This window comes from Centrocercus urophasianus, unplaced genomic scaffold (assembly GCF_019232065.1).
Source record: "Centrocercus urophasianus isolate 14NV4802_14NV808 unplaced genomic scaffold, USGS_Curo_1.0 seq_28, whole genome shotgun sequence".
Classification (NCBI taxonomy): Eukaryota; Metazoa; Chordata; class Aves; order Galliformes; family Phasianidae; genus Centrocercus; species Centrocercus urophasianus.
In genome coordinates, this window is record NW_024884844.1 from 9,522,941 (window position 1) to 9,535,840 (window position 12,900).

A 12,900-nucleotide genomic window follows, 5' to 3' on the forward strand; every position below is an offset into this window, starting at 1 on the left:
GTTTGAGCAGTACATTGCTGCCTGTGAAATGTAAAAAGGAGCAGATATCTTAAAAGAACATTGCCAATAAAACTCTGAAATCAAGAACAGCTAAAGGTGAAGCTCACACTGGTACTTATATCTTGTTTGTCTGTACTGAATTAGCTAGCTGACCTTTCCTAACCATTATGATGTCTAGGTGATTGAAGTGCCAGAACTCAAATTTTATTTCTCCTTGTCAGACATCTGACCTCTGTCTGGATGTGTAGGTTTCCTTTACATTGTGTTTCCAAGATCCAGTACTTTTACAGGTACATGGCTCCTGTATTGTTAAATAGAGGAATGGAGAAAATCTATTCGGGGTCACTCAGAAATGAATCCATAAACAGACTGCAGTGCTTGGAGCTCACTATAATACATCACATTGCTTCACTCTATGCCATCACAGCACTCTTCCTTCTCCATAGTCAATATTGGAACAAACTTCATAGAATCATAGAATCATTTGAGTTGAAAGGGACCTTTGAAGGCCATCTGGTTCAACTCCCCTGCAGTGAACAGGGACCCCAGAGCTCAACAGGTTGCTCAGAGCCTCATCCAGCCTGACCTTGCATGTCTTTAAGGATGGAGCATCCACCATCTCTCTGGGCAACCTGTTCCAGTGCCTCTAAGTTAAAGGAGTAAATCAACTCTGGTTCCAGACTCTAAAACTTTGACTTCTGGCTGCCCTTCCATGTAATGGGACTAACAATTGACAATCTCCATATTGTTACCACTGGCATTAAGGGAAATTTACACTGCCTTCCACTCATCTGTCATTTGGAAAAACTGAGGACTCTTTGGGTGATGTGCTCTGGGAAGATTCTTTTTTTTACCAAATGATCAAAAATGTTCCCAATTTTTTTTCAGTGCTTCATGGGAAAAAGATATAAAATTAAATGAAAGCTGCATTTAGTTAAAGAGCTGCTTTTAAATCCCATTTCTCCCATTTTAATGAGAAGCCCTGTAAAATATTTTGGATAAATATCTTGAACAGATATTTTCTTTAGGATGTGGAATTGCTAAGTAGTTTTATTGTCTACATGAATGCTTGAGTACCAGCATTTCCTCTTTGAGATCCTTATTTTCATGTTTAAAACAGCTCAGGGGTTTCCATGGGCTATGGGGTCTGTCATGAAATGTGCTGTAATGGTCTGGGCTTTACTCTTTACAAGCTGGCGGATGGATTACAAATAGGAAAAAAAATATATCTATATTTGGCAGAGAAGATTTTAGCTGTTGAAGTGAATTCCACTAACCTGTTGTGACATTTTGATTTCTGTTTTTGTTTTATGTTCTGCACAGATGTGTAAGTTTCCAGCATACCCAGGATGTAGAGTAGAGCACAAGTGATTTCTGCCTTACCTCTATGGGACGGACAGCTGTTGATGAGAAGGCACTATATCATCTCACTGGTATGGTGGGGGAAAAAGAAAATTGAATGGGAATTGTTCCCCAGGTCAGGGGCACCCTTGGGAAGACATGCCTGCACATTGAAAAGCCATGCCCCTACCTTTCCCACAAGAGAAAAATAAAATAAAATAAAAAATAAATAGTGGTGTCACAACATGGCAATTTCTACTACCTTTGTATTTAATGCTTTCCCTTCTGTGCTCCCTTTACTTAGCTAGAAACCATTCTTCTCATCTTGGGCTGTAATTATGAATGTGTTTTGCAGGTTTTCTCAAATGAAAAATAATATTTGTACTTAAACTTTATATCTACAGAAAATATTTCAAGCTATTAGTTAAAAAACACAGGTTCTTAGGTGTAATGTGCACTGCTACTCAGTGTGAGCTTCGGGGAGGTGGCATTAAGACATAACGTGCAACAGGCATGGATCATTTTACCACTCTTTGACCTGGTGAATGAGTTGGGAGAAGTGCCTTTTGTAGAGCCTGTGTTAAATCTCAAAGCTGTCCTCACATGAGTTATGCTGCAGTGAAGTGCTAACTGGGCATAGAGTCCAAATGAGGCAGCTGTGGGGTTACAGTCTGGGGTCTCTGCAGGGTGTGAGAGAGCACACCCTATTGCCTGGCTTAGCCTGAGGCTGCTCTGAGAATGCAGTGACAAACTTCAGTATCCTTAGGACAGTTCTCACTCAGCACTGAACAAAGTGGAGGCTGGGAGAAGAGAACTCGAGCAATGCTCTCCTCCCAGTGCAGTACCAGGGTATGTTCTGGGCTTTGCCCTTGTTCATAGTTGATGAGGCAGCAAGAAGACAAGGTGCCATTAGCTTTTGGTTGAAAGGTCATACTGAAGTTATTTTCCTTTAATCTTAAGTACTTCAACCATAGGAAAGCAAAATAAAATTTAAACATCTGCTCTAAGCAATTCCCCTCCCCTGACTGTATCACAGAGAATGAAGTTAAACATTGAATTATATATAGAATAATTATTGCAAAATTGCTCAGACTGCTTTTCAGTCACTGGTGTCAATTCTCTATGTGAATGAGAATGAATTCTTCAGAAGTTTAGGAAAGGTAGGAAATGATTCTATAAATTTTAGTTTGCCATTAACAAGAAGCAAATGCCATTAACAAAAAGCCACTTAAATCAGCGCAATGAAGACGTGTTTATTGTGAAGAATATGGATAATCCTGTCCCAGCTAGTAAGTGTCTTGGGAGCATCAGATGTGCTGCTGAGCTACAGGTCTGAGATATTGCTATGGCTTATAGGTACAGACCTTAGATAGAAGCTTTCACTATCCTAAAAACAGGATAATGTCCAGTAGGCTCAGCAACAGAGCAAAAGGCTTTCCTTCACATTTGGGATGGATGAAGGAGCATACCTTGTTATTTCAGCTTAGCTACAGAATTCTCCTTAAGCTGCAGGAACCTGACTGCGTGGCCGAGCCTTTGTGACTTTGAGCATAAGCTGATGGGGTTTGCTGAGGCAAGGCTTGCCTTTTGAAAGAAATGCTGGCATTTATACGTGTGCTAAGTTTCGAGTGCCATCAGTTCTCACACTGGACTTAGGTTTATCCACTGAGGGGCTGTACAGTAAAGGAGAAACAAATCTAGTAGGATAGTCACCTGTGTGATGGTCAGGTGATTCAAAAATATTTGCTTAATCGGGTCTATAGGTTCAGATAGAGTACCTACAGATAGGTTCTGTGGTTATTTTATGGCTTTGGCCATTTTACTTGTTCATTCTGTCATGTAATTTTATTTTCTTTTAACTAATACATTGTATAAAATTATTTTCACATTTTATTCTTTGTTGATCAGGGAAGAAAAAAAAAATGTATCTGTACAGTGTTAACATGAATATTGACCGCAAGGTGAACAGGACCCTCTTTTTGTCAGAAACTTGCTTGTCAGCACGCTGGTGATAGATCAGATGTAAAGAAAATCACTTCTGCAAAACCAATTTGCTAAGGGACTTGTAAAATCCATTTTTAAAAAGTTACTGAGGCGAAAAAGCAAAGGACCAGCCAACCACATGTTTTGATCAGCTCTTCAAGGTCAAAAACTGCTTACTAATTCATCAAATATCTCACTGGTAGCACCGTTTGAAGAACAAACAACTCTGTGCAGATGTTCTACCTAATAACTCTAATACCATGGAAAGATGGCTAGGGTAGGAACAAACAGAATTTTTTACTTACTTCTGGCAGTGCTACAATCATAAGAGCTGTGGTCTTCAAAGCATTGGCAGCCCAGGTCTGTACATTGTCCATTGCCATTACAGAAAGCAGGACAGCGGAGAATGGTAAGGATTTCCTCCTGGGTAGAAGTTGGCTGGCTTCCAACATGAAACACTTCACCTCTGTGCCTCAGCACTCGTCTTTCACACTCATTTTCCAAAAGCGCTATCAGTGCCCTTACCCAGGCCACATCATCCTTGAGCTGCAGATCTAACATGCATATATTGATGGCCTCATCTATCAGTTTTCCCAGCAGAGCCTTACACACTAAGCCAATGGTGGAATTTGCAAGAATTTGGTGGCAAATCTGCTGAGCTTTGGCAGAGGTTAGGCCGCTGGGAGTGGGCCATCCCAGTGGGAGTTTTATCCGAATCCCTTCAAAATAATCCTCTGGGAAAAAATAGGCAAAGCTTTCCGTGTCTGTCTGGCTTGGGCTATGCAACGGATGAAGGGCTAAGTATTCAAAGTAGTTTTCTTGTCTTTTTGGTCTCTGCAGTTGTTCTGTTGGCTTGGTAAAGTTAAGGGAACTGTTGTTTTTCATGGAAGCATGATGTAAGAAGGGTTTTAATCGCTCCTCATGGCTACCTCGCTTTTTGGCTGATTTAGGGAGAGATCTTTGATCAAAAGACTTGGGCGACCGTTCCTCATCATCTCTTGAAGCAAACTCTTTGCCTGAGTGAGTGACAAACTCTGATGTAACATCCAGATATGGAATTGCAAAAGTGTAATCCACATTATCATAATGACAACCAGGAGATTGCATCTGAAAGGCATTCAGCGTCTTTAGCAAGGGCATGGACTTTGTGCTCTCCTGGCATCTGCAGTAATTTTTCCTCTGCTTCCCCTCTGAAGATGCTGGAGTTTTGTCAAATAAACTCTTCCCTGGAGGTATTCTGGTTTAAAAATACAGCGAGATTAGAGGGAGGAAACTTTCAACAAATTGATCTACACTGCTAGATAAACTTTCTTTCCCAAAGTTCAAGAATATATAAATTCAGTCTAACAAAGTACTTAAGAAAATGCTTAAATCTTTGTTTTCTTTAGTTTTTTATGCCCTTCTTGAGTTGTTCTGTACATTTTTGAGCACTAAACTGGAACTTTTTGGTAACAGATGCTTAAGTGCTTTGCTGGAGCAGTGCCTAATAGTGGGATGTCACTTTGCAGGACTTTTTCTAAGGTACAGGTTGCCCTTTGCATATCAGACATGAAATAAGACTTTGGATTCGTCTGGAGTGTGACTCAGATATAGCTTGGGGAATGGAGAATATTTCCTCTAAGAGTTGGATCTCTGTGTCTTTTTCTTTTTTCTTGGCATACTTCATTTCTGACCTCTAATGGCACTTTCTTTGAGCTTTTCTTTTGATACAAAGCAGTTTTCTTTTGATCATAGGGTTTGTATATCATATAATGAAAGGTGATTTTTTTCTCCTTTTTTTTAAATTTACTACCACTTTAATGATGGATGAACTTCTAGAGAGTTCAGTTTGAATAAAGAGCCGTGATTGAAGTTTCTCTGGAAATTTCGTGATCTTATTTGTGCAGTGCAAGAGGAAATCGTGAAGCTTCATAGAAAAAGATATGCTTCTTGTCTCAATAGTTGGCAGCACTTTATTTCCAGACAAATTTGAAACATTACCAAAAATGTAAATTATTTTGGCATCAGTTTTGTCTTGCAGCCAAAATATAGAGGGTTCAGGAAGGTTGAAAGCATTTGTCAACATTGTAAGACAAACCCTAGGTACTGTTGTGGAAAGCAGATTTGGCTTTATACAGTTTTGACAATATATATTGAAGATGGCATATGTGATGGGGATGTATGCCTTGGAAAGGCTTGAGGCCCTGATAACTCCTGTGCTTTCTTACAGGGAATACACTTCTGCAAGCTGGGAAGGACTTCTGCATGAGATAACTAAAGAAATGCTGCTTTTTCCTGCCCATAACCAAGGAAGATATGAAAGCAAATATTTCAAGGCGAATTGGATGCTAATAGAGAAGAGTGCCAAAGAGAATAGTGGTGTTTCTGATTTCTCTATAACTAACTGCAGAAAGTATGAAAAAAAATATTCTATCTACTTAACATATATGTTTTAAAATTTGTCTCTTCCTTGTTCACGTGCTCCTTAGAGACTGGGAGGCTCTGATATTATTTTATTGTTTAAATATTGCATCGGAAAGACAATGTTTAAAACAGATCTGTTTTCAGCTGCTTGGGAAAGGAGGGAGCCAGTGAACAAAGTGAGCTATCAGATGGTGAGCAATCATCCTAGCTTCAGGTGCTGCAGAAAACATAGCGTGCTTAGTGTCATTTAAAATGAAATTAAAAGCAGCAGCAGTACAGTGACCCTCCAGGCTGTATTTTTTTTGCATCATTTCTCCGTTGGTGGATCAGAGACCGATCTAGTCTCTCCTGGATGTAGTAGTAGCCTTTCCATTGGCTTAGTTGGTTTTTGAATCTGGCTCTGAAGAGTCCTTGAGACTCCATCTTTGGCAGTACTGCAAAATTAAACTCATTGCCTCACTTGCCCTTCTCACATAGCTGCAGTTTCCCATACCTTTCCTGAAGGTACCTTCCATCACATGTGCCAAGCACTAGTGCGTTCCTTGCTGTTTTATAAGTGACTTCCTGTATGCTCTGCTCTGGCTTCTGATCTTTCAACAAACTTGTTTTGAACAGCTGCTTGTTAGCCTATCTTCAAGTAGGAAGAAGTTTGTCATTCTTGCACCAAACTGTTTGTCCTTTTGCCATCCCAGAAGCAAGCCTGATTCATCCTCACAATTTTAAAGCATTAGAGATGGCTGTTGATTTCTAAGTAGTGCTATGTAGGCTGGTCGAATATATCTAGAATGTGGTTGAAGTATTTGCTCATTTTCTGAGCAAATTTTCTGAGTCTAAAATCTGTTGCATTTATTGTGTGCTAAGTTCCCATGCGCAGATTAAGTGGAACATTAAGTTGCATACCTAGCTATCAGACTACAGTTAGGATTTGATCCAACTGTGCCAAGTTTTCACACACATGTTCTTCCCACGTTGAATTGAAATGACTATCACAGCACGAGCTGATCTTGAGATATCTTCACAAGTAAACATAACTGGCCACATCCACCTTATTTGTTTCTTATTTGAAAAACACCCTTCACAAGCAAACATACACAGCCAAAAAAAAAAAAAATTCAGTTTTGGAAACACCTTTTAGGAGTGTTTTGAGTTCAAAAATATGGAATTAAAGTGTGGACTCCTGATTTTGGTTCCAGACAATCTCTCTCAGGAATTTCAAGGTTTTTGAACCTCCACCATCATCAGTGGAGTAGATATTAACTTTTAGCATGGTACATATATTATCACACTCTGTCAAAATGTAACATTTAACCTATACTCACATATTGCAATTAGTGTTCAGGAATAAAAGAACAAGTGAAATACCAAACCCTTAATTAATCCCTATTGTCAATTATCTACATTTTCCACTGCAGGTGAGAACTGCATCCTTTTTTAACAGCTGAGTGGGATCTTAACACAGCTGTTAACTTGACATGACTCGTGAATATAAAACTTCTCCTTGGTAACTGCTGATTCTCATTGTGCTGACTGAAAAACCAGCCACCATGCTGCTTGGATGATAATGGGCCTCCAGGCTTTCCTTGTCTGATGAAGCTGATCTCTATTCCAGGTAATTAGGGGTGTACATAATGAAATAAGTGTATCAGCATCCTTGGAATAACTGCTATAGGGCATCACCCAGCCTGTCATCCTTTCTCACTTTGTACCTCCACTCCTCTATGAAGTCTTCTTCAGGCACATTGTTCAAGTCGTTGTGACCGATCCCATCAAAGAGGCCACACAAACCTCTGGTGCTGTTGAAGTCACTGCTTGGTATCCTCACTGTCAAGCCCATTCCCCACTCGCTCACATCGGCTCGAACGAACGCTCCTGAAGGGAATAGGATCTGAAGGGACAGAAAAAAACAGTGAAGCCACTACTGAGCATTTTTATGCAATTAAAAGTGTCCCTTTCTATAAATGAAAATCTCAGGGCAGAAACTTGGTGATGCTGGTGGTTATTTAAGATCACTTAGATGCATTAACGACTATTTATTTGTGCTATTATTTAACTTGTTTTCAGTTCTCATGTTGCTACCATCTGACAGTGTTACACAAACATAAACCCGCATAAGGACTTCCTTTTTAAAGCAATAATTAAATTCTTTGAGATTTTCCCACTGGTAGGTTACAAGATAATTTTTGAAGCGACTTCCGTGACAATAGGCCACCCTCGTGTCTTTGCCAGGAAATCATTTCTTTTAGATAAACTGCCAAGTATTGAAAAACAGCTTTCTTCCCTCTGAAAAATCGTTTCATTTTCCAAGGCTGGATTACCCAGAAAATGATTGTGTTTTAAAGTAGATAAAGCAATTTTCTCATTAAAGAACTTCTGGTAGGCTTATACTGACCTTTAAAAGAAAAAAAAATGGTGAGGGTAAGACAAAGAAGTAGCTGTGCAGATAATGGATTTTTCAGATTGGTGGTCCAAACAAATTTAAAAAGAAAAAAAAGGAACAAATCTGTTCAACTGCATTGTATTTTTGTTTGCTTGCTTTGTTTTACTAGGTAAGAAGAAAACGATTGTGAAATTGATCCATACTGGGAGTGGGAGGAGGAGTTCTCTATCCGGATAAGTAACCTTAATACTTTCATCCACAATTAAATGTTACCAGTTAATTTTGAAAAGCACATTAAATGGTTGGAAACATCTCACTACAATGATTTCTAAATATCTTAGTTTTTTTAAATCACTCCTGGCTGAGAATAATTGATTCAGCCAAATAATGCCCATTGCTTTTTTCTGTATTTTTTTGGTCCTTTATACTCTCTTCCAAACCGAGCCTACTAATATCTGCGAGAAGTGAATAACTTTGTATTTCTGTGCTGGAACCCAGATTTACATTTTGGCTGCAATAAATAACAATCTTATTCATTTGAGCTTCTCAGCCCTCTTTTCAACCAGGAGAACACTTTTGTGGAGCTTGAGACCTTGGCTGTATGTTTTGCTTTCCAAGGGAACTTAAAGAGCCAGTTGTTTTAATACATAGAGCAGAACAACTGCAGCTGACATAGTGTTGGGCAGTGTTTGTTTTCCTCCTTTTGAAAAACCTTTGAGTTATGTGCTTTCCTGCTGGGATGAGCATCTCCCACAAGGCCATCTATGAAATCCTTAAGGTCAAACCTGCTGTTTCAACCTTCTGTGCTGTGTGAATGGGTATTTCCAGGTGGATTTATTTTGAGAAGTCCATAGCCCTTCCTTTCCTGCTGCCCTTGGGCAAGGCAAGCCATCTGCCAGGAGGAGCTGACCACAGCCCAGGTTTTCTTAAACCACCTGGATTTAAAACTGTTGGCAGGAACTCTGAAGAAGATTTTTTTGAGACCTCAGTTTAAAGAGAAGAAGGTGTTGGGCTGCTGAAAACCACTGCAGAAAGGAGTGATGCTAAGCAAATGGAGGTACACTGCTCATGGTGATAACTCAGGGACCATATTTGTTGTCTACAATTCCATTCAGATCAGGGCAGCATTCCTATTTAAATACCAGAGGTGTCCTAATTTATTTTAAACACAAAGGAAATCAGTGAAACTTACCTGAGGTGCAAATGAGTATAGGGTTTCTTGCTGCAATTATTCTAGTAATAAAACAGTAACTGTATTGCATTCAGTTGCAAAATGAAATGACAGCTTGCTTTCTGTTTTTTCTCTATTCTGTAATTAACAGAATTTCAATTACTACCTCATCAAGATCTTTTCCAAGAGATTGCTAGGACAGCCAAACACAGGCAGTCCCTGGCAGCGTTCTGGCTCTGCTGTGAACCTATCTTCACCCAAAATATCTCCTGGCAATAAATCTTGATGATAAAATTTTAGGATAAAAATTATCTTCCTGGCTGTAATTTCCCCCCTCTTCTCCCCACCAAACCCCTTGGTACAGCCCACTCTTATTCTTCCAGTGATTTCACTGGATTAGCGTGAAGAAATGATGCAAAATGCATCATGCAAAATTTGTTATGGTCAGATAAGGTTTTTAGGCAAATACTTTAAATTATAGAAAATGTTGCACATTTGCTGCCCATTTTCATGGCTTTTGAGTGCTGTCTGTATCCGGCTAACATTGCCTTGCTCTTTGTCTAAGACCGCATTGTTTTACCTGTGAACCTTACTTCAATGTCTATATCGTAAAGCTCTGAAACAAAATTTGCACTGTGGGTTCAGTAGTACCTAGCATGAACGAACCAAGAGCAGTTTGGTAAGCAGCAATACTGGCACTCTGATGCATCTCTGAGAAATTTCTGGAAATCCTTGTTTAGTTTGTTTTACAGTTGGTTAAACCAATGCTTCCACCAGCTTCTTCCCCATGTCTCATTTTCCCGTACATTTTGCTGCAGATGCTCTCATGGCTTCAGATGGATACTTTTCGCAGCAGCTTCGTTAATGATTCAGAAATATTTAACTCACGTTTTTGACAACGACAACAACGGGAGTACTCAAATCTCCACGTACTGTTATCTTTCTCCCTCCGTAGGACGTTAGGATTTTGACCTGTGGTGATGCCTCAGTACTTTGGATGCTGAGCTGCGGCCTGCTGTCCCGAAAGTGCCCATTGCAGGCATCCAGGCGGACGACGTCGCTCCCTTCCCATGCAGCCACCCCACAGTTGCAGGCAGTAGCAGAGTGGTGTCCCCCACAGTCCCACTGACGGACGTGCACTTTGAATGCCCGTGACGTGCTCTGGCACAAAAGGAAGGTGCCAATTTTATAGTTATCGTAACGCCTAAACAAGGAGAAACAAAACCAGGGTTTAGAGACTCATTGAATCCACATGGAGCAGATGTACGAGCCTTTCCAGCACCTGCCTTGGAAAGGCCTGGACGTGGAAGCATCTCTCCAGTACCATGAGCAAGATGATGCAGTCGCTGTTATTAATTGGGAGTGTAGAAGAATTCTTGAGAAAACCTGGTTGCTGTCTGTGAGCTGCTGCTATGGCAACGGGCATGGATAAAAAGGATAAACAATTGAAAAAAGCAAATGGGAAGAAATTCCTGCTCCCAGGACTTTAAAAATATGTTTTGGTTCTAACTGGATGCTGTACAGCACAATATTCTTCAAAGAAAAATCAATGCACAGATAACCTCATATGCGACTAACTACTAACTTTTTCTAGTCTGACTGTGTCTGGGCATTTTATGTGAATCACAGAATCATAGAATGGCTTGGGTTGGGAGGGACCTCAAGGATCACGAATCTCCAACCCCCCTGCCACATGCAGGGCTGCCAACCTGTACATTTAATACTAGACCAGGGTGCCCAGGGCTCCATCTACCCTGGCCTTGAACACCTTGAGAGAGAAGGAGGAGCTACAGCTGAAAGCCCTTGAAAACAAACTTGGTTCCCCTCCCAAGAATTTCATTGTAACTATTGCTTCCTCTCTAAATGGATTGTCAGCCAATGTATTGCATGATGTGGAACAATCCTCTCATTCTTCTCTCTATGAAATTCCTTGCTCTAACTGAGCAAAACAATTTTGCAAGTGTTTCCCCTCTGTGCAGGTCTGATACAACTTCTAAAATAGGACCTTCAAGAGCATCCCTCTCTCCTTGTTCTTCTGTTTCCTCATACCGTGACCTCGTTTGGCAGTTACTCTACTTTATTGCCATGTGATGTTTAAAAGTAAAGAAAATAGGGGCTGTATTTTTTATATATGTGGTTGGAGATTTCTCCACATAAGCCAACAGCTGCCATCTGTGAAAGCTGCAGGTTCTTCTGCTTCCTTTTAAGGCACTGCACTTAGTTTTAAACTTCATTTTTAGGAAAATAAGTATAATGGAAACTAAGTCATAAGCATTTTTGTTTTTTTCCAGTAAAAACGAAAATGTAAAACTGAACATTAAAAAAAAAATCAACCGCTAAACTGAATAACAGGATTATTTTTAAGCTATGTCATAAAAACATCGATAATTTTTCAGTCAGTGAATGCTTTCTGTACAGATGAGAAAATAATTTGTTGTATTTTGGCTCAAGAACAAAGAATGTTTAACATGCATATATCTGAATTTTATTTCTCTCTAGAATGAAAGCCATAGAAAAATATGTACCTGAAAATGCAGCAAGAATTTAAACTCCAACTGCTTTTCTCTGCAAGAAACCACATTTGACATTATACTTCATCTTGAAAAACTTAGTGAAGTTGGCCGTAAAATGATATGATATTGAATGGTTTTGCCTCATCTTATTTTCTAATCAGGTACATAAATCCTAAGTACGTTGTGCAGATGCTGCTGCTAAGACTGATTAGAATTAAGGGCAACATAAAAGATAGTCTTGTAAAATCAAGTGCATTTGGACTTCTACACTGGAAAGACTGGGAAGCCAGAAATTTAACAAGGATCACCTTTCTCAGTTTCCTTTGACCAGACATTTCAACAGGAAGAGCCTAGGAGGAAGATGTTTAGAGAAGCTGATGGAAAATAATGCATTGAAATGGCTGCATCCAGATTAATCAGGTATATCTGGTAAATAAGACTGTATTAGCATATACATTCCAGCAATGGGAGTTATTTACTGCTTAATAAGCACTGACAGTGGAGCCAGTCCAACGCTATTGGAAGTCACAGTCCTTCAGTTAAGTCATGACAGATTGTACAGCACATAACAAACTTGTGACGGTGTCTAAATTGGAGCTTTCAGCTGCCTTTGAATTACACAAATGGATAATTGAATGTAATCAGGTAAACTTTTGTGGTTTTTATACAACTGTAATTGCGATAATGTTTCTTTGGACAACATTTGAGAAATCAAATTGCAGATTTGTGGAGCTAAAATCATGAAGTTATTGGAGGTCTTGCAAAAGGGGAGCTATGCATATTTTTGTGCCCAGGCACTATTGCTTGTTTCTGAATTACTTTTCATAGTGCACTTCCCATTCTGCTTCCCTAATTGCTTGTAGTAAAGTACTGGATGTGGCTTCTTCCCTCCTCACGTATGTATTTTTCAAAGAGTGCATCATGTTCCTGCCCTGAGGTGAATTCATGTCTCAAATTGTGCACTCAAACCAAGGAAGTAAATAAAAGTACTCCTAAGTCTTTTGTTATGTCTGTGAGATGCTGTAGGAATTGTTTCTGTTGGTTTGTGATAAGAAGGAAGTACACAAGAACCTTACTATTAGTAGCAGTAGAATAACTAATGCAATATGCTA

General features: G+C 39.6%; 1 protein-coding gene and 1 long non-coding RNA gene across 2 annotated transcripts in view; one reads left to right on the plus strand and one right to left on the minus strand.

Annotated features, from left to right (window-relative positions):
• The window catches only part of LOC122164880 (von Willebrand factor D and EGF domain-containing protein-like), a 165,864-nt gene that overhangs the window by 87,358 nt on the left and 65,606 nt on the right, over positions 1–12,900 (minus strand). The window contains exons 9-11 of the mRNA XM_042827324.1: positions 10,209–10,479; positions 7,434–7,612; positions 3,630–4,561 (exon numbers count right to left, since the gene is read on the minus strand). Coding sequence (XP_042683258.1) covers positions 3,630–4,561; positions 7,434–7,612; positions 10,209–10,479 — 1,382 coding nt within the window. The remainder of the gene's footprint in view (positions 1–3,629; positions 4,562–7,433; positions 7,613–10,208; positions 10,480–12,900) is intronic.
• LOC122164882 lies at positions 1,329–8,964 on the plus strand. Its single transcript, XR_006170334.1, has 4 exons — positions 1,329–1,433; positions 5,534–5,716; positions 7,140–7,336; positions 8,274–8,964. It is a non-coding gene; the product is annotated as an uncharacterized LOC122164882 (long non-coding RNA).